This window comes from Sciurus carolinensis, chromosome 3 (assembly GCF_902686445.1).
Source record: "Sciurus carolinensis chromosome 3, mSciCar1.2, whole genome shotgun sequence".
Lineage (NCBI taxonomy): Eukaryota > Metazoa > Chordata > Mammalia > Rodentia > Sciuridae > Sciurus > Sciurus carolinensis.
In genome coordinates, this window is record NC_062215.1 from 175896492 (window position 1) to 175916717 (window position 20226).

Sequence of the window (20226 nt, forward strand, 5' to 3'; positions counted from 1 at the left end):
TGTCATGTGACAATTAATTAGGAATGTAAACCATAAGTTTGAATTAAAGTGATGGCAAATGCAAGTATAGTATGATTAAAATAAATTTGATTAGGACAGTTGAATGTTAGAACAAATGTGATTCCTTCACTTAGTTTGTAAGCAGGTGGCCCCCATACTGTTAGCTATTAATCAGACAGCTAAAGCTATACATTGAATAAAAAGCCTGATAGTCTCAATGATTACACATATTTGGATTAGTGGAATTGGTGTTCCTTGTGGTAGACAGTGGGCTAATGTTGATGACACCCAGTGATTACTGCCTGTGATGGTTTAGATACTAGGTGTTCCCCCAAAATTCATGTGTGAGATAGCATAAGAAAGTTCAAAGGTGAAATGATTGGGTTATAAGAGCCTTACTAATCAGTGAGTTGATCCACTGCTGTGGATTAACTGGGTAGTAACGGTAGGCAGGTGTAGGATTTGACTGGAGGAGGTGGGTCTCTGGGGGCATGCCTTTGGGGTATACATTTTATCCCTGGTGAGCGGAGTAGTCTTCTCTGCTTCCAGTGGCACGTCCTGAGCTGCTTTCCTCCACCACACCCTTCTGACATGATGTTCTGCCTCACCTTAGGCCCAGAGCAGTGGAGTTGGCCATGTATTGATGAGACTTCTGAAACTGCACCCCAAATAAAGTTTTCCTCCTTTAAAATTATTCTTGTCATGTCTTTTGGTCACAGCAGTGAAAAAGCTAACTAAAACACCTCCCTGTTCATAGTGCGATAGCTATACCTAAATTTATTGATAGTTCAGTGTAAACGTATAGAAATGAGGTAGTACTCCTTGTATGTTTGTTGAACCAATAAATAAGATAAGTGATATTAGTATTAATAATGAGTTTCACCCTTTAATGTTATGTAATGTTTAAGTATAAGTTGAACTAATCATTGTTGAAAAGAGATTGTCAGTTGTCTTAGAAGTGGGCCCGTAGACCTGCTTGGAAAAGATATTAAAGGGAATTTTTTAGAGAGAAGGAAAATTGCATAGATCAGAAACTCAGAGCTACATAAAGCAAAAAAGAACCTGGAAGAAGGAATAAATGAAGGTAAAATAAAATTTTATTTTTTTATTCTTAATTTATCTAACAGATAAAAATTGAGCCTATCAAGATCAGCTTCACAAATGTTCAGAGATAGGGAAAGGTGGAAGATGATTACTGAATGCACATATACTGTGAGTTGAAGAACTGGACCAAAACACAGGAAATATCTACTGCAACAATAAATGCCTGCTTAACTCCCCAAGGAAATACACCAGACAAATGGACAAATAATCAGACTCTGCTGTGCTTTTCATTCATGTCATAGTGAAAGTAGTGCACAGAAAAAGTTCTTGTTTCCAATTCTGACCCAAAATAGAAATCTTAACAAGTAAGCAGAAAACATCAGGCAGAAAGCTACTGATCTCACTTTCATTCCTCTAGTATCAGGGTGCTACTATTTGTCAAACCAAAAATCTTTTGGGGGGCTGCATGGAGTTGTAGCTCAGTGGTGGAGCGCTTGCCTAGCATGTGTGAGGCACTGGTTTCAATCCTCAGCATCACATGAAAATAAATGAATAAAATAAAGGTATTGTCATCTCCAACTTAAAATACTTTTACCATATTGGGATCTGACTGGAACAGATTTTAAGATGTATAAACATGTCTTTTAGTATTCAGCTGGTATATTATTTTTCTTTTATGTCACATGTAATTATATTTATTATGTTTGTTCTACAAACATTTCAATATGTAATAATAGTAGGAATATGGTACATCACTTTCAAACTAGTGGAAAGAGGGAAACTCCTCAATCTAAAAGGTTGACAAGAGAAAAATGCATATACAGAAAAAAGCAGAACAATAAAACCACATTAAAGTGCTAAAAATTTAATAATCCCATAGTTTATAGTTAAAAAGTAAGGACTGTGAAGAATAGATCATACCTAGCTGTATGCTGTTTATAATGGGCCCACATAAACATGAAGACACAAAGTACAAAAGATGAAAAAAGATGCCAGTAATATGCTAAGCAAAAGAAAGCTAGCATATTTTTATTAATGTCTGATAAACAGATCTAGAAAACAGTACTAAATGTAGAGAGGCACTAAATTATGATTAAAGGGCTAGTTCATCAGGAGAATAAAATAACAATTAGCTTCAGAATATATAAAACAACACTTGACAAAATATACACAAATTGATAAAGTTATCATCATTGTGGGTCAATTTAATGTACCTTTCTCAGGAAATGAAGAGTTCAGACAGACCAGAAATTAAGTAAGACTACAGAAAAATTGAACAGCACATTTGATGTTGACTCTAATAACTGGATCTAGCATACACATTGTTCTCAAGCACAAAAAACATTTGCAAATGTTGACTTTGTTTTGAGCCATTTAGCACATTTCAAAAACCATTGAACTGGACGCAGTGGCACACACCTGTAACCCCAGTGGTTCGGGAGGCTAAGGTAGGAGGATCTCAAGTTCAAAGCCAGCCTCAGCAAAAGCAAGGCACTAAGCAACTCAGTGAGACTCTTGTCTCTACATAAAAAATACAAAATAGGAACTGGGATGTAGCTCAGTAGTGGAATGTCCCTGAGTTCAATCCCCAGTACCCCCCCCAAAAAACAACAACAAAAAAATCATTGATATACAGATTGTATTCAGATCACAATGCAATTAAATTAAAAATAATTACAAAAAAAAGTTTTAACTCAAATTCAGTACATTTGGAAAGTTTACACATTTGCCAGATTAATGAATATTAAAGTTTGGAAGTATCAAATTATCCTCTCTTCCCTTTCATTCAAAGACTAGTGGCCAGAGGAATGCGTAAATCAGAATTTATCTGATGTGGTGTCTTCTGTTAGTGCTTTGAAGGATGAGTAAGTTACCTGCCTCCTCATGGCTAAGTTTACACTGTCATTGTCTTTCACACAGAATACAGAATGTTCCCTTTTTTAGGACTTAGGGTTTCTACTCCTCTTACTTTTTTGTTGAACTACGTTGGAGTCACTTAGTTCTTTGGAATTTTCCTTGTGCTGACCTACTGGCTTGCCAAGGAGGTCTCAGAGGTCTTTCCTGCAAGACCTCTGAGAGGCCATCAAAAAGGAAACCACCCTGTCTAGTAAAGGAAGCCTAGGTTCCCGCAGGTTGGCCATGTAAAAAGGCCATGTAACAGCTGGGCAGAAGGCTAGCCCACAGGGGTGTTCCCTAGACATCCACTCACAGTTTACTGATCAGAGGAACTGACAGCACTCGTTAGCATTTTGCTCGAAGTGTGGTCCCATAATCCTTTGCTTAGTACTTCAAGCACAACTGAAAACAGATTGTAGTTTTTGAACAGGAGTTTACTAAAAACTGGAAACTAGCAAAAGGAAGATAGGCGGAGAGGAGCAGAAAGCATCAAGCTGGTCCTGACCTGCCCCCACACTGTGCACAGTGCCCAGGAACCCACACCTCAACATCTGCCCCTCCAAAGTCTGAAGCTGAAGAAGTTCAGAAAGGGACATTGGGCTGGCTTTATGCATTTTGCACTTCCTGTCTGGTGACTTGCCCCCTCCCAGGAAAAGAAACATTAGGGAGGCACAGGCCTTTTGCAGAGGAACATGCACATTTCTGTCTTGCGAGCCACTGCAGGTGAATTGTCCTGTTCGTGCAGTGCCCTGGCAAGAGAAGCCTACGAGAAGCAGGACACACCAGTTGCACCTTCTGGTGAGAGATCTGTCTGCAGCTTCCCGTGCTACATCACAGCCTGAAAGTAGCCACCACCTTTCCTTGTGCCGTCTGCCACTGAAACACCGTGTGGTGTTTTACCAGTCTTGCTCTGTACATCTCAGGCCTTCACAAGATCCACTGATAGGGCTTGTCATGTAGGACATTGGGTGGGGAAACAGGCTTAACATCAGAGTCTTCAAGCCCCTCAGCCTTCTACTGTGTGGACCAACTGAAAGTTCTGCTCCGACACGCCTTCAAGGAGGGTCCAGGTGGGCAGATGTGTGCATGTCTATATACAACCTTTGTGTATACCAGCAGGTTCCTCATCTAACCATTCAGTGCAGATTGAAAATAGTTTTTTTTTTAATTGTATCTATACTGAACATTACAGTTTTTCCTTGTCATTAGTCCCTAAACAATACAAACAGTATCTCATAATAGCTGTTTACATAGCATTTACCATGGTGTTGGGTATCATAACTAATTTAGACATAATTAAAAGTATAGAGAATGGTTTACTTAGGTTATCTACAAATACTGCACTTCATATAAGGGACTTGAGGGTCCCCTGAGGATGCTGAGGGATGAGCATGTTCTAGACCCTCCACGAGCTGCCTGGCTCGTGCTTACTTCCTTAGCATCAGACCATTCTTTGGAACTATTCTTTTCACCTTGTCTTTTTCTCAGCTTTCCAGCAGCAGTTCTAGCCTTTGGGAATTTGTATCTCAGACATCACCTCAGTGTAAATGCCAGAACTCAGTCCTCTGTATTCTTAGCCTGCAGGTTCTTCTGTCTGGTTCCTCCACTTCCATAAGCTGGATCCTTAAATGCCATGTGTCAAAGGGGTATCCTTCCAAAAATTAAGCACTATTTTGTGAAAGAGAACTCAAACTGAATTAGGAAAGGTTAATGTGTTAAATGTTGAAAACATATGCCATATGTACCTTAAAAAGAAGATCTACACACACCATTTAATTTAAGCGAAAGCTGTGTTTAAAATCTGCCCTTTGTGTTTTAGAAGGCAACCTTAATCACTCTTCAGTAGATTTTGGAAAAGAAAAATTCCACTTCAGGGCAATTTTCTGCTTGGATGCGTTTCTGGGTTTTGTCTCTGACATCTTCATGATGCCCAGCGCTTTGAATGCTGTTCCTCCTACGCCTCTTCCATGTGAAGTCATTTCTAATCCCAGTTTTGAAACACTGATTTTTTTTCCTTTTGCAGTCTCTTATGTCAGAGGACATTCTGACCTCAGGCAAATCCCAGGCAACCCAAGTACTTGATCTCAGACAAACTGTATTTTCATAGTAGGGTCCTTGATAACTAGCCTGAGAAGAGAAATGGAAAATTCTGTAGATCCATCAACTTAGAAGGAAGAGCATGTCTTCTCCATTCATTTGTGGCATTAATGAGTGAACAATTTTAACTGTCCTTGATGTATGATCATTTTTTACTGAATTATACCTTGACTCAAAAAATCCAAATAACTGAATAGTCATGCAAGGGCTCTGGCATTGAAGTGGGTTTCTGGGATGCTTGCCAATGAGTTCCTGTTTTGAGGACAGAGGATCTAAGTGGAAAGATTAAGTGGAGAGACAACTCCACCCCTCTAAGTCTTATTCCTATGTTCCATTCAAATCTTGCTAGCCTGATTTCTGTGGGGTCTGGGCTTTGGAAATTCTCTTTTTTCATGGATGTCTCAATGCACCTTGTTAAACCAAATCTGGACTCTGGCCTGTTCATTTGCTTCCAGCTCTGCTGATTGGTTCCAGTTTCCTTACTCATTAAAGCCAAGATAATCTGGCACCCACCATTCAGGCATCCTCAAGTATCTGGCACCAAGGTAAACCTGGAAGCAAGTTGAGAAGTGTCAGTGATCCAACACCATTGCTTGAGAGTCAGTGTGGTAGACCAGGAGGAGCACTGGGGTAGGAGCAGGAGAACAGCTTTCTTGTCTCATCTTTGCCTCTGCTGCATCACAGAAGTTTAGGCATTTCTCTGGTTTCTGTGAACTCATCTTTCCTCAGTTATAAAATAGTGATCTGAACTATACATTTTGTTAAGTATCTACAAGTTCCAAATTACCAAGTATATAAAAAACTAAAAGAGCTAAGCTCCATTTATGCCTGCTGTTGCAAAAACACAACCTGGGTTTAAAGGTGTTAGCATAGCGTATACTACTGATGCTTTTCCACAAAAGTAGATGACTGACAACAAAAATGAGAAAGGATGCAGTTCATATTCCAGAGGAAAGGATTAGCTTCTTTGTGCCTTATCGTATCATATCTATAGAGCAAGGATAATAATATCTAACTCAGAATTGCTGGCAAGATTAAACAATATAAGCCCTAGTACTTAGAACTGTGCCAGTGCTCAGTGGTAGTTATTAATATAAATACAGGAAGATTAAAATTGACCTGGAATTGTAGGAAGGGTTATCCTGGAGTAATAAATGTTGAGTTGATGTTCCGAAGTCAAAGCTGGAGCAGAACAGAAATCCAGAAACAAACCCACATATATACCGCCACCCACGTATTACAAGTTTTTCAGCAAAGATGTCAACTGCAATGTTGTTAGGAAAAGAAGAATTTATCAATAAATGGTACTAGATCAATTGGATATCCATACTGGGGAGATGGGTCTTAACCCCTACTTCACAGCATACTAAAAATAAATTCTATCTGGCTTGTAGATCTGAGTGTAAAAGGGAAACTTGATCACTTCAGGAAGCCTGCATGAGAAGGATAACCATGTGACTTTAGGGCAAGCAAGATTCCTTAATCACAGTTCAAGAAGTATAGTCCTTAAAGGAAAAGATCACCAAATTAGATTTTATTAGAATTAAGAATTTTTCTTCATAAGAAGACCCCATTAAGACTGTTGAAAAGGCAAGCCACAGAATGGCAGAAGATATTTATAATAAATATATTCCTACTAACAATACATAGACACTTGAACAGGCACTTCATAAAAGAAAACTGATGATCATAAATATGTCAGAAGGTGCTCAGCATCATTAGTCCATAGGAAAGGAGGAAATTAAAACCACAATAAGATTATGCTGTGTGTTCCCACTAGAATAACATTTTTTAAGACTGACGTTATCGAATGATAGTGGGGATATGGAGCTGTTAGAGCTGTCTTACGATGCTAGTGGGAGTGTAAGTTGTTACATCCCCTTTGGGAACCTTGTGTGCTGTGTGATCGGGCGGAGCATATATATATTCCATGATCCATCACGTTCATTCTTAGGTATATAGTTTACAGAAATGAGTACATATGTATAAGAATGTTTGAAGCAACATTATCTGTGATAGCAAAAAACTGAAAACAAGCAAGCATCTATCAAAATTAAAATGAATAAATTACAGTATATGCTTACAGCAAATTAATATATGGCAGTGACATGGAGCAAATTCAAAACACAACATGGTTGTGCCTCAGAAACAGTATATCAAGCAAATGAATCCAGACCCTCCCCCCAAATAATAATACACACCATATGAATCTAATATGTATAGTGTAAAGAAAGGCAAAATTGATCTGTAAATGTAGCTTATATAGAGGTCAGAAAAGTCGTTCTTTTCGGTGGGTATAAAGACTGGGAGGAGGCGTGAGGAAAGCTTCTGGAATTCTGCTTACATCCTGTTTCTTGAACTGGATGCTAAGTACTTTCACTTTGTAAAATTGATTGAACTGTATGTTTCAGGTTTGTATATTACATGTTTTAGGCCTCAGTGGAGTTGATTTTAAAAAGTAAATGGGAACTGGGCTTGGTGGGGAGACTAAGGCAGAAGGATCGTAAGAAGGATCGTAAGTTCAGGGCCAGTCTGGGCAACTTAATGACACCCTGTCTCAAAAATAAAAAAGACTGAAGAGGTAGTCCAGTGGTAGAGCACCCCTGGGTTCAATCCCCAGTATTGCAAAATAGTAAATTAATAAATGTTTTAAAAGTGAAAGGGTACACAAAAGTAAAAACAACCCAAATGTCTCTCTGATGAATGGATAAATAAATGTGCTATATTCATACAATGGAATATTTATTATTCATCCACAAAAAGAAGCAAAGTACTAATACATTAAATAATGTGTGAATCTTGGAAATTTGCAAGTTCACGTGAAAAAACTCAGAAGACCATGTCGTATGAGTCCATGTGTGTGAGATGCCCAGAAGAGACACATCTGTAGAGACAAAAGGTCATGGTTGCTGGGCCTGGGAATGCTGGGGAGAAATAGGGCGTGACTGACAACAGATATGAAATTTCTTTTGGAACTGATGAAAATATCCTAAAATTAATTGTGATGATCGCACAACTCTGTGCCTGTACTAAAAATCATTCAGTAGCATATTTTGAGTAATTGTATTCGAATTAAATCTATATAAAGGTGCTAGGAAACGAAAAGCAAAGGGATCCCGATCTCTGCAGTAATGATCAAGACACCTCAGGACAAGTCTGAGGTGCCATGTGTCCCGTGGTAGGATAGTGAAGACCTTTAGATTGGTGTGAGACGGTGGATAGTCCTAGCTCTGCCATTTACTGGCTGCATGACATCAGGGAAGTCGTTTAACCTCTCTGAGTCTGAATATTTTCAGATAAAAATGTGGATATCAGTAGTACCTACTCCATAGGATTTTTGTGAAGAGTATTCATTTCCTCAAAGAAGTGTGGGAGTGTCTTGTAATGCCAGGTACAGTAAATGATAACCATGGTTATAATTACCTAGAAGGTAATGCACCTGAAGAGTCCTAACTGCATTTTAGTGAAAGAGATGAGAAATAATTTGTAGAGTATATGATAGAACATCTTTCCCCATCTTTTGCGTTCTGTTGCAGAACACAAAAGTCATGTTCATATTACAACCTTAAGTTATTAATATTGAGTTATATTTTGCCATTTATAAACAGAACACATGTAATACATTTAACAGGATTTCCACCCAGAAGTTTTAAAACCATAAAGGAATGATGATTAAGGGATTGGCATTCAGTTAACTAGAAAATTTAGTAATTCAGATTACTCAATATGAAAATTTGGCTTGTAAGTATAATTGATAGATGGACAGTTCAAAAATAGAAAGTGATCAGCAAAATATTTATTGTTCCCATAAAGAAGTCACAGTCATGTTGAAAATTATACTCTACGGACTGTGTGTGTAGCACAGTGGTAGCACTTGTTGAGTGTATATAAGGCCCTGGGTTCACTCCCCAGCACCACAGGAAAAACAGGTAATAATGGAAAATCATTCTCTATTTTTCTTATTTATCTTAAAAGGTATGTTCTATCTTTTAAAAAATTTCTAACTGAAAGCACTTGTAGCCTGTAGAAACTGAGAAAAAAAAGCAAGTTAAGTTCTTTAAATACCTGATACCAAGGGGTAAACGCCCACAAAGTTGTAGACAGGTGCCCAGAGTCTGGAGCCAGGCCTGGACGCAAGGTTTCTGAGCTCCCAGTGCCTCAGCTTCTCCAACTGCAATAAGGTGTTTGTCTCATAGCATTGGAAGATTAGGTGAATTAATGCAAAGTAATTTTTCAAGTACCCAGGAGAAGTAGCACAGAAGCAGGAGGATCACAAGTTTGAGGCCAGTCTCAGCAACCTAGTGAGTCCCTGCCTCAAAGGGGGTTGGAGGATGGAACTCAGTGGTAAAGCGCCCGTGGGTTAAATCCTCAGTACCAAAAAAAAGGTAAGCAGTTGATAGGCTATTTGTGGTGGACTCTATCCTAAGCATGCGCATAGGTCAGGGTATAATTTTTGTTAACTTCTGTGGCATCTTAGAAAATGATTTCTTCTTCATGCAAAGAAATTAGTTAGAACAAAATTGGGGAATTAGATCCAAAAAGTGCTAATTTGGCATGGTGGGAAAATAACAACCACCGAAAAAGATATCTCCAGAATGAGAGAAAAGCCATTACAGGTATTTGTCACCAGGATATAAAGTTGTGAGCTTTTGGCCCCAGACTTGGATGTGAATATGAAAGTTTTAGTTTTAAGTGAAACAAGAGCTGGGATTGGATTAAGCAGTGAGCTGTCACAATGAACATTTAGTGAATAGTCATTTAAAGATACATAGATGTTTATACTTCTTTGAAATGTTGAAAATTGTACATCTCTTTTATACTTGCTATTAGAGAGTAGTAATTATGTCTTGTTAATAGAGAGGCTTTCTAAAATAGAAAAATCCTTAAATGAGTTTAAAAATATGCTAAAATTCTGTTGTCATGTGTAGAAGAGCGTTCTGCTGAGGTCACGTGGTCCCTGTACCACACAGACTAGCCATACGTAGTGAAACCTGTAAAAGCACTGATGGCCACCGCCACCAGTCTCGTTTCTGGCATGAAGATAATAGTTTCCTGTTCAGGAGGGTGTGCCCATGCCCGCTGCCTCCTTCAATGAGATTTACCTCTGTGGAGCTTGCTCATGGAGTGTTAGTCACCACAGTCCTCCAGGAGAGTGGTCAACTACGCTGACACCCTGGCCTCCTGAATAGGTGATTCTTGGTGTGTGCTGGGACTCAAGGGCAGTAGAGGTGACCGGAGTGGACACAGAATTTTGTTAAGTTTGTGTGTGTGTGTGTGTTTGTGTGTGTGTGTAACAATCCCAAGTCTTACCCAAGTAACACAGATAATTTTTCTTATAGAAAAATTAAAATTTACATATAAAAGAAAGAAATTAATAATCCTGTCACTCAAATAAAACTGTTGTTGTTATCTTCATATATTTCTTTTCATGCATTTTTAAGCCAGGTTTGCATTTTTAATTTTACACCTTTTTATCTTTATTGCTTTTTCCAGTCTTTGAAAACTAAAAACAATTACAAAAGGTACAGTGTAGAAAGGAACAATCCCCTACCTCCAGCCCCCAGAGGCCATTGCTGGGGACGTTTTCATTCTGCTCTTTTTTTTTTTTTTTTTTTTTTTTTGGGTGCTGGGGATCGAACTCAGGGCCTTGTGCTTACAAGGCAAGCACTCTACCAACTGAGCTATCTCCCAAGCCCCTCATTCTGCTCTTTTTAAGCCATGACCACCTTTCTGTTTTGGCTTCTCTTTCTTTTAAAACTCATACCTAGTTTTATTTAACTGGATTTGTCCTATTCAAACTTTTTTCTTTCCCTGGCTTCCACTCTGCCTTTTTTTTTTCCTTCCTTTATTTTTGGATGAGAGTTTTGAATATGCACTTAAGCAGACAGAATAGAATGAAACCCCTCGTTCTCTTCACCCAGCCCCTGCCACCCTCAAACTAAGGCCAGCTGGCCCTATTTCCCGCCCCCTGCCACCCTGCCCCCACCCTCAGCCCCACTGGTCTGACCTGCCGATGTGTGACTGCCTTCCAGGGTCCTTCCTGGCCCCTCGGGCTTCACTCTTTTGGCATTGGAGAAGGAACCAACGCCCGTGCTCGGGGTGCTGTCCCAGGCCTGACCGGCTGACCTGGGCTTTCCCCACGCTCTTCCTAAACGCCTGGAAATTCCCAGACGTTGAGTGTGCCAGCCTCCCATGTTCAGCTTCTCGTTCTCTTTCCTGTTAATGAAGGAGGCCATTGCTCAGATCATTTGGAATAGGAAGAGTGGAATTTACTACCTGGGTGTTCCTCTTCCATGCTGTTCATATAAATTTAAACTGAGATTCCTGAGAATTAGATTGAACATGACAAAAATTGCTGTGTGGGCAGTTTTGTTGAGTACTTGCAGATTGATAGAGCCTTTGTAATAATGAAGGGAAAAGGTTCTTTCAGCTGCTAAGATCCAGAAGGTGAGCTCACCAGTTAAGGAGTTTGCAACTGAAGGTCCTCTTTAACCCTTTGCTGGATGGCAAAAAGAAAATCCAGAGACTCTTCAAATCCTGGCCTTGAGGAGAACCCAAGAAGACCCAAACACCCCCTCCTTGTACACGGAGACCTTGCTTTGTATTCACATTGACATGAACCAGGGATTTTTTTTTTTTTTTTTTTTTTTTTTTTTTGCTTTGACTCCTTTTAAGTTTATGAAATATCCTCAAACCATTACCACGTCATGGCCCTGGAGTATTGCCATGGCATGCTGTCCCAGTGGTCAACTTTTGTGTGAGATTACATAACAATACCGCACAGAACTGGAAAACTTCAAGAGTTTGAGTTGTCCCTCTTACCTAGCAACCCAATCGGTATTTCCATCAAAGGCAGTGGGAATTTGCTTGCCCCAAGTAAAAAGGGAGTTTATTGTGTGGCCACAAGGTGATCGAAGCCCAATCGTTTTTCAGCTTTCTAGTCGGTCTCTAAAATTCAGTGGGACCCACCAGGGCCAGGGCCTTCTTTCCGGCTGAGTGAACCACCCTCAGTGAGGCTCCCTGCTGGCCCGCGTCCTTTAGACAGCAGCAGGGTCCTTTCTCTCAGTTGATGACTCTCTGAGCTTCCAGAGCACGTATCTAACTCGTGGGGTCCACGTGTTGGGAAGACTGGCCACAGGGGCAGGAGGGTGACCATCAAGAGCATCATGCTCCCTGTGTCACCTGGATAGACTCCCATGGGAGGCCAGCCTCTGCTGTGTGGGGGCAGGAGGGTCCCTCGGTGTTGCCTCCTCTCATCGCCCACCTGTGCTCACCCAGGTCCTCCTTCACCCAGCAGTCCATTTGTCTGCCCGCCTGCCCGTCTGCCCGCTGGTCTCAGTGTCTGTGGACTGCAGCCACAACTCCGGTATGCCAGATGAGAACGTGAATATGGTGAACATTCAGTTATTTTCACTTCTGTGTTTAAAAGTGCCCCGCGGTTTCCCGTTTCACTTGAGTAAAGTCGGCATGCTTTGTCCTGGTGAGGCAGAGCCTCTCGGGTCCTGCACCAGGCTCCTCCTGGCCATGCTCCCCTCTCAGCCTCCTCTCCCTTCCTTAGCCACACCACGCCTGCACTGGCTGCATCTTCAGGGTGTGCCATGTGATGCGGTACGTCCCAGACCCCCGAGGTCCAAGGGTTGTCCCTCAGAGAGGCCTTTCTAACTAACCCTAAGGGAGAACCTTGGCGTACCCCAGACGTTACCTCGCACCATTTTCTCTGAAGTCCTTTTTACTGTCTTAAATGGTTTTGTCCTTTATTTCTCTGCTGTTGTCATTCTTTCCTCGCTAGAATGTAAGCTTTGTGGGAGAAGGGACCTTGTTATTCTTCTTTACTTGCATGCCCCCAGTGCCTGTAAAGTACCTACACGCAGTAGGAGCTTCATAATACTTGTTGAAAGGCCAAATGAGCGAAGGTGCCTGTTGGGAGCAGGTTTGGACAGAGGCATTGAGGGTTGTGAGGCGGCTCAGAGCCAGGCCGTGTGGGTGTTTCTCCTGAAGGAGGGAGCTGCCCCCAGGCGGAGCCAGCCCTGCTTCCCTCAGGTCTCTTAGCCAGACTACTGTCCCCTGAGGAGATGGGCTTGTTCCGGGCAGCCCCAGGAGCCAGAACTGGAACCAATAAATGGAAATTCTAGGGAAACATATTTTGGCTTTACAAGGGGGAAAATCCTTACCTGTCATTTTACCTAAGGATGGAGTAGACTACGTGGGGTGTCATGGTGTCCCTGTCATCTGAGGAATGGCAGCACAGGCCGGATGCCCATGGGCACTCTCAGTATCATTGCTTGGGCAGTTAGACCAGCCAGTGCCCACAGCCTCTTTCTGCTGGAGTACTGACAAGTCTGCCATGTATTTTTTTGAAACTTTTGAATTCATTCCATAAATGTCACCCACCAACCTTTTCCCTGTGCTTCATGCTGACTGCAGAGTGGGCCTGTAGCTCATGGTGGGCCTGTGGGAACTGTGTTGGGAGTGGGCTGAGCAACTTCAAGAAGGCTCCGAAGGGAGTCAAGGCTGGCCTCGATCCTCAGGACACACCTGCCAGAGAAAGGCCACTCTGGCTTGGTCAGTGGGGTGAAGGAGCTGTGGGAACTGTCAGGAACATTAAGGGAGGTGCCCCCAGCACAGGAAAGACAGCAGGAGCCCTGGAGTCAGGAGTGCTCCGAGGGGCTGGTCGTGGTGAGGGTGGTATATCTAGCATTTAAGGAGTAATGCCCAGGGCAGATTGAACTGAGGAGGACCTTTGTCAGTATCACCTGGTTGCATAGTAGTGACAGGAAATAGTGTGCAGAGGGAGGAGTGGAAGGTAGGAGACACAGGACTGGGATTCGGGGGACAGGCAGATCTGTTTTTAAAGAACACTGTCTTCAGTGCAGAAGGTGGCCTTGAGAAATGGCACGGACAGCAATCGGGAGGCTTAGATCCTCCCTAAAAAAGGATGGTCCCTGCCCACATTGGTGATGGTGATGGTGATGGTGGAGAGGAAGAGATCTGGGCAGGTTTGGGAAGACTTTAGAAGGTGGAGCTCAGGGTGATGGGTCCATGGAGGCCGGAAGGGTTCTGGTTTCTTTGTGGTTGGTCAGTGGCGGTGCCACTGCTGGTTCAGCGGGTATGACTCCACATCCTGGGATGGGAACACTGAGGGTGGAGCACAAGAACTGGTGGACGGGAGGCCCCCGTGGGGCTGCTGGGTGGCCATTCCTGGCAGACTAGTGCTTACGTCCATCTGGAGCTCAGAGAGGTCTGGGAGAGTGGTACACAATCGGGGGACCAAAGCCCAAAAGTGATGCTTGAACCACTGGAAACGGATGAGATGGTCACTGACTGTCCAAACCTAGGGAGAGTGGGACTAGAAGAGAAGGCAGCTGGGCAGAGTGGAGACGGGGCCACCATTATGTAGAGGACAAGCAGAGGAAGAAGGAGCGACTGCAGAGAGCAGACGCTGGGGGCTCAGGGCCAAAGGAAAGGAGACCTGAATGAGGGAAAAGTGACCTCGGATGCCATTGTAAAGTCAGGCCTAGAGGGTGTGGATTTAGTGATGTAAGTCATTAGTGACTTTTTGCTGATGAGGTACATTCAGCAGCATTGTTCCCTTCCATTCTGGATTCAGAGGGGGTCCAGGCGTCATGTGTGTCTCAGTCCAGGCTGCTGTTACAACATGCCACAGACTGGGTGTCTTATAAATGATGTTAACTTAGTTCTCACAGGTCAGGAATCTGGAAAGTTCAAGATCTTAAGGCACTGGCAAATGGGTGTCTGGCGAGGGCATTTCCTGCTTCATGGATGGCATCTTCTTGCTGGGTCCTCATATAGTGGAGTGGGGATGGGGAACTCTCGGGGATCTCTTATAAGGCCATTAATCTCATTGGTGAGGGCTCTGCTCACATGACCTGATCCCCTCCTAGAGGCCCCACCTACAAACACCATCACACTGACTGAGCATTAGGTTTCAGCATGTGAATGTTGGGAAGGCAAAACATTCACTCCATTGCAGAACATATTATTGTGTTCTGTGAAGAGCAATACTTTCACCTGAGGAATACTTTCTGTGAAGTCTCAGTGTTGGGTAAGGGTGAACTTGAGTGACCCAAGTCTGGAAGCCCAGGGCTCCCTCCTGGTCAGGGAAGCCTCCTATGTCCCCTCCCCTAATTGGTGGCAACCTTGGTAGTGTTCATGTCTGGCACAGGGCTTTTTAGTTAAACCAATCACTCTCCTCTCAGCTATAGAGAACTCTGAGCTAGAAATTTAGAAAGGAACTGCTGGGATTTTGAGGACTTCCTCTTCTAATTAAAGAGAACTGGAGTTAATGACTTAGTGGTTGTTCTGTGACCAGGCCCTACTACAAGTGATGAAGGAGATTGGCAGTGGGAACCAAAAGAACCCTCAGGGACAGGGGAGTGGCTGTGAACAAGACTGGGAAAAGGACTTCTGAATCCAAAACTAAGAATGTGGCTTCCATTGAAGCATAGAGATAGGGAGGGATTTTGAGTTGTGGTCCTCTAAGACAAAAAGTGAGGTTGTATCACTTACCCTGGTAGTGACTGGGTGGAGAGGGTGCAGGGGTGATAAGAGGAGCAAAAACTTGGGATTCAACCTAATTTGGGATCTGAGGTTTGTCGCTTCCTGTCTAGGTTACTCAGTAAGTGACTTTGGAACTTCCCTGAGCCTCAGGTGTTACGCCTGCGCAAGGTGCTTTGCACAGCTGTTGTCAGGTTTACACTGTGCGTGAAGCCCCTGGCACAGAGGAGACATTTAATAAATGGTCCTCCCTGCTGTCCTAATTGTCACCATGGTCACTGCCAATGTTGCACCCACAGAGTTGTTATGGGTTACAGAACCCTCACATGCGCCCTCATGATGGCAGCCCGCTCTCTGTGCTTGTGTGACTTCCTTCTGTCAGATCATGTGGTTGTCACAAGAGTGTATCTGTTCACCCCGATAGACCGAGAGCTCCTTCAGGAGAGGGATCTTCACTCAGGGACGCCCCGTGCTGGCTATGCGCCTCCACTCCATAGATCACAGATCCGTGCAGAGAAGCACTTTCTTACATCTGGGCTCTTCAGGAGTAGAGCAGGTGGCTTCAAGACAATGTGCTGTCTCCACAGGAAGGGCACATCAGGGGCCACCTGACAGGGACACTGTTGGGAAGTGGCTGCTTGGATGGGAAGGTTTCTAAACCCTTGTTATTTTAACTGGGCAGAGCAATTCTGATAGATTCCCAAGTTCACTCAAAGGCGTGTTTGTACTCCTATGAGCTTGGGGAGCCCGTGCAGAGTGAGCCCGGCCTGACCATCCTTGGGGATCCTTCTTGTCCCTGCTTCCACTGATCTTCAAACTCATGGAACTCCCCTCACCCCCAGTACATGTAAAGTTTTTAAATTAAAAAGAAAAATAAAGAAATGCTTTTATATTCCTTTAATGAGATTAAAAGAGAATATTTTTTAAAACGTTGCGTTCATCCTCTGTGTCACGGCAGTGTATGCTATATAACCTTTTGGAGTTGTGTTATTCTGTTTCATAGAATTTAAACTTTAGTGCCACTACCTCAAAAGTTCTGCAAGTTCACATTATGTAAATATATGTAATAAAATATTTACTTAGGGCTTCCATAAAAATGTCCAAAGCAGAGAATAAGAAAGTGTCTCTTTGCTGGTTTCAGAGGCCCTGCTGGGAATTCGGAGTGAAACTGAAGCCTTTTGAATAGGTTTTGATTGGCCTCCGTTGTGTTTTATCTCTTGTAATGAACTCTTTGTCAGTTTGTCAATTTTCACTAAGGACAGAAAGTTCATGTAAAGTAACAACAGAGCCCAAATTTAAAATTATGGTTTATATCATGATGTAATAACCCTCTCTCTTTTCCTTTAGTCAATATTTACTTGTGAGGCCAACATACTATAATCCTGACTTCAAAAGAAGACACTTTATTTTACCTTCTCCAAGTGTTGGTTTTCGATACTTGAAATATCAAAACTAGAAGCTGAGCCGTCTGAGACTTCTGGCTGCAGCCACTGGGGATCGAGTTCCTTGATCACTGCTCCCAGTGACCCCGTGGCACAGCTGTATGCTTGGTCAAGAAGGCCAGCAGACTCAGAGCTGGACTGGTTTCTCCCAGCTCTGCAGACAGCCTTTCCTGTGGGGGACAGGCACATGGTACCACCCCACTGCACCAGGCTCTTTTAGGTGAACTTCACTTTTCCCTAATGTAGAAATGCTATAGGATCAGGCAGAAAAGCTCCCAAAATGCTCTGTTGGAGGGTCTCAGTGTCAGAGCAGATAAAGAAGGGGGAATCGGAAATTCTTTCCTTGCCTGAACCCCTTATTTCAAACATCCATGTTTAAATACTGAGGGAACTGTCGCCAATGAAGAAGGAGTAGGAGGTTAAGAAAGAACTGCAAATTGCATTGCAGATATAGATTTTGCAGATAAAATACCTGCTACCTTAGGACTGATCATCCAGCTCACCAGAGGAGCAAGTGGCAATATGTTAATAAGCTCTTCCAGTCAGCAAGGATCAGGCAGGACTCCAGAGTGAGTCAGAACTGAAAGGGAATTGGTTACCTCGGGGCAGCCATGTCCGCAGCTAGACTGGGTTCAGCTTCGACTGAATCCTGAAGTTCACATAAGGCCATGGTGGTTCTCCCTCTATTTCTTAGATTGGTTATTTCTTATATTGGCATGAGTGATCTAGGTGAATCTATACTGGCTAGGTGACCTGGCTACCTCTCTGGCATAATGGTAAGAAGAAAGGGCCTCTGTTGTGAAGTATATGGGAAAAGATGTTTCCTGGCAGCTCCAGGCTTATTCAGCCCTTAGGGTCTGGGATCCCAGGAGAGAGATCCTCTTTTCTAAAGTCTAGGCTCAGAATAAACCTACTTGGGTCACGGATCTATGCTGAGAGCAGTCACTATCAGCAGGGTACAGGGTAGTGGAATTGCAGCAGGTGTGTGCTTCAGTTTATACAGCTCCACGCCTGTGCTTGTATCTTCAGTTCACCTCTCTGTCTACAATGCTGTCCTCAAACTATATGCATATCTCTCCTGCATACTCCTTTTCATGTTCTGCCCATTTAGTGCATTTTCATACACATATACATACATAAGCACACATATGTATGTATTACATATGTATGTCTGGGTGTGTATATATATTTATATTCACATCATATTTGGTAGATGACATACAGGATGTTCAAGAGAAATTCTCAGTTTTATAACCTAAATACCTCTCCAGACCCATTTAAAGTACCACCAGGCCACCTGTACAGAGCTGGCTCCCTTTCTAGAAGAACTAGTAGGGAAAGAAGAGCCTCCCTCTGCTGCAAAGGAAAAAATGAAAAAAAAAAAAAGAGTAGAGGGGGCGGGGGAACCAAACAGGCAAACAAACCAATTATTGACCAACCAGCTATTGGTCTGTCACTCAACAAGCATTTTGCAAATACCTACTTCAGGTACTCTCCAGGCACTGGGCGGGAAGCTTGCAGGAAAGGCATACTGGCTAAATTCACCCTGTAGGGAGAGAGGTGGACAAGGGGCACGTAAGCAAATGAAGATCCAGTGACATCCAAGTAAAGACAGAGCCAAAGAGACAGACCATGGTCAGCATTATCAAGTACATAGTAGGTGCCTTAAAAACACGGGCAAAAGAAAAAGAGAGCAGTAGAATCTCTTCTTGCTTGGGGATTCTCTTTGCTGAAATTATCCCAAACGTGGGAAAAGGCATGAGGCCCAGTGAGCATCAGCACAGGTTGCGGTAAGATGCATTCAAGGAATAGAAAGAGGCCCCCTTGACAGCCCCTTCCAGAATGTGCGAAGGATGGGCCCTGAAGCTGACAGTGGATTGGGGTGAGACCGTGCAAGAACATGAGTGACAGGCTCAGGAGCAGCATGTGTAGAATGATCACAGCAGCAGTCTGGAGGGCTAGGTGAGAGGGTGTGAGGCAGGTGGGCAGGGCAGATATGAGCCAACGAAGGGTTGTGGCCCTGGGACTGGGTGGAAGGCAGAGCTTTTAGAGTAGGGTCTTATGGGATTTGGGGATTAGTTCATTTGTAGTGACCCAAAAGTGTTTATTTATCATCCAGAATGAATAAGTAATATATTTTAAGAAACAATACAAGAAAATTTTAAATAAAATTTCTTTTGTGAATCTGTTGATGTTTATTCAGAGATTAGAAGCATTTAGAAATAGGATAAAATCTTGAGAAATTGGTTAATCTTGTGTATTCATAATAAAAACTCCATCATCTTTTGGTGTCCAGTAAGAAAAGTGACAATAGTGCAGGTCACCAGGATTAGGAGTGTCTGGTGAGGCAGAAAATGGCACCCTGCACTTCAAGGCCTGGCCTCTGGGAATGACATGGATTCATGGCAAGGATTCCTGGGAGGGTTGCCCTGGCCTTCCAAACCAGGCTGATAGTCCTCTTCTGCTTTCACAGGCTCCTTTGAAGTGGGCGTCCACATTGCCGACGTGAGTTACTTTGTTCCTGAGGGGTCCCATCTGGATAAAGTGGCCGCTGACAGAGCCACAAGTGTCTACTTGGTTCAAAAGGTAAAAATCAGTCTTAAATTTCTTAGATCAAAAATCATGCTTCCCTTTAGTAATCTTCCTTTAAGAAAAAAAAAACTTGTCTCCCTCACCTTCCTGCCTTTTTTTTTTTTTTTTTAAACCACTGAGCCACATCCCCAGCCCTGTTTTGTATTTTATTTAGAGACAGAGTCTCATTGAATTCCTTAGTGCCTCACCATTGCTGAGGCTGGCTTTGAACTTGAGATCCTCCTGCCTCAGCCTCCCAAGCTACTGGAGTTACAAGTGTGTGGCACTATGTCTCTCTTTAAAAAAATTTTTTTTTTTAAATGAGGAATGGTAGTCTCATCTGGATATCTCTTTTTACATTGTAAGTTCTAAAAAAAAATGCTCACCACTGGTTTCAACCCTGTTCTAACGGGGGGATCCCATCTGGTCATGCCCTGCCCCTAACAAGATGACCAGAATAACCTTTAAGATGGAAAAGCAGAGGGAGGCCCTTAGGAGCCCTGGCTTTTCCCAACTTTGCAACTCTGCTGAGTCAGAGTGTCATAGGCCTCCCTCAGCTCATCTGTAAAAGGAAAGAATAGACAGAATCATCTCAGCACAGCCAGATAACCATTCCTTTAGACCAGAGGGCAGGAAACCGTACCCATCAATTGCAGTCCAT

At 42.9% G+C, this 20226-nt stretch overlaps 1 protein-coding gene across 1 annotated transcript in view; it reads left to right on the forward strand.

Annotated features, from left to right (window-relative positions):
- Dis3l2 (DIS3 like 3'-5' exoribonuclease 2) overlaps nucleotides 1-20226 on the forward strand; it is a 356804-nt gene that overhangs the window by 229250 nt on the left and 107328 nt on the right. The window contains 1 exon segment of the mRNA XM_047544162.1: nucleotides 19468-19580. Coding sequence (XP_047400118.1) covers nucleotides 19468-19580 — 113 coding nt within the window.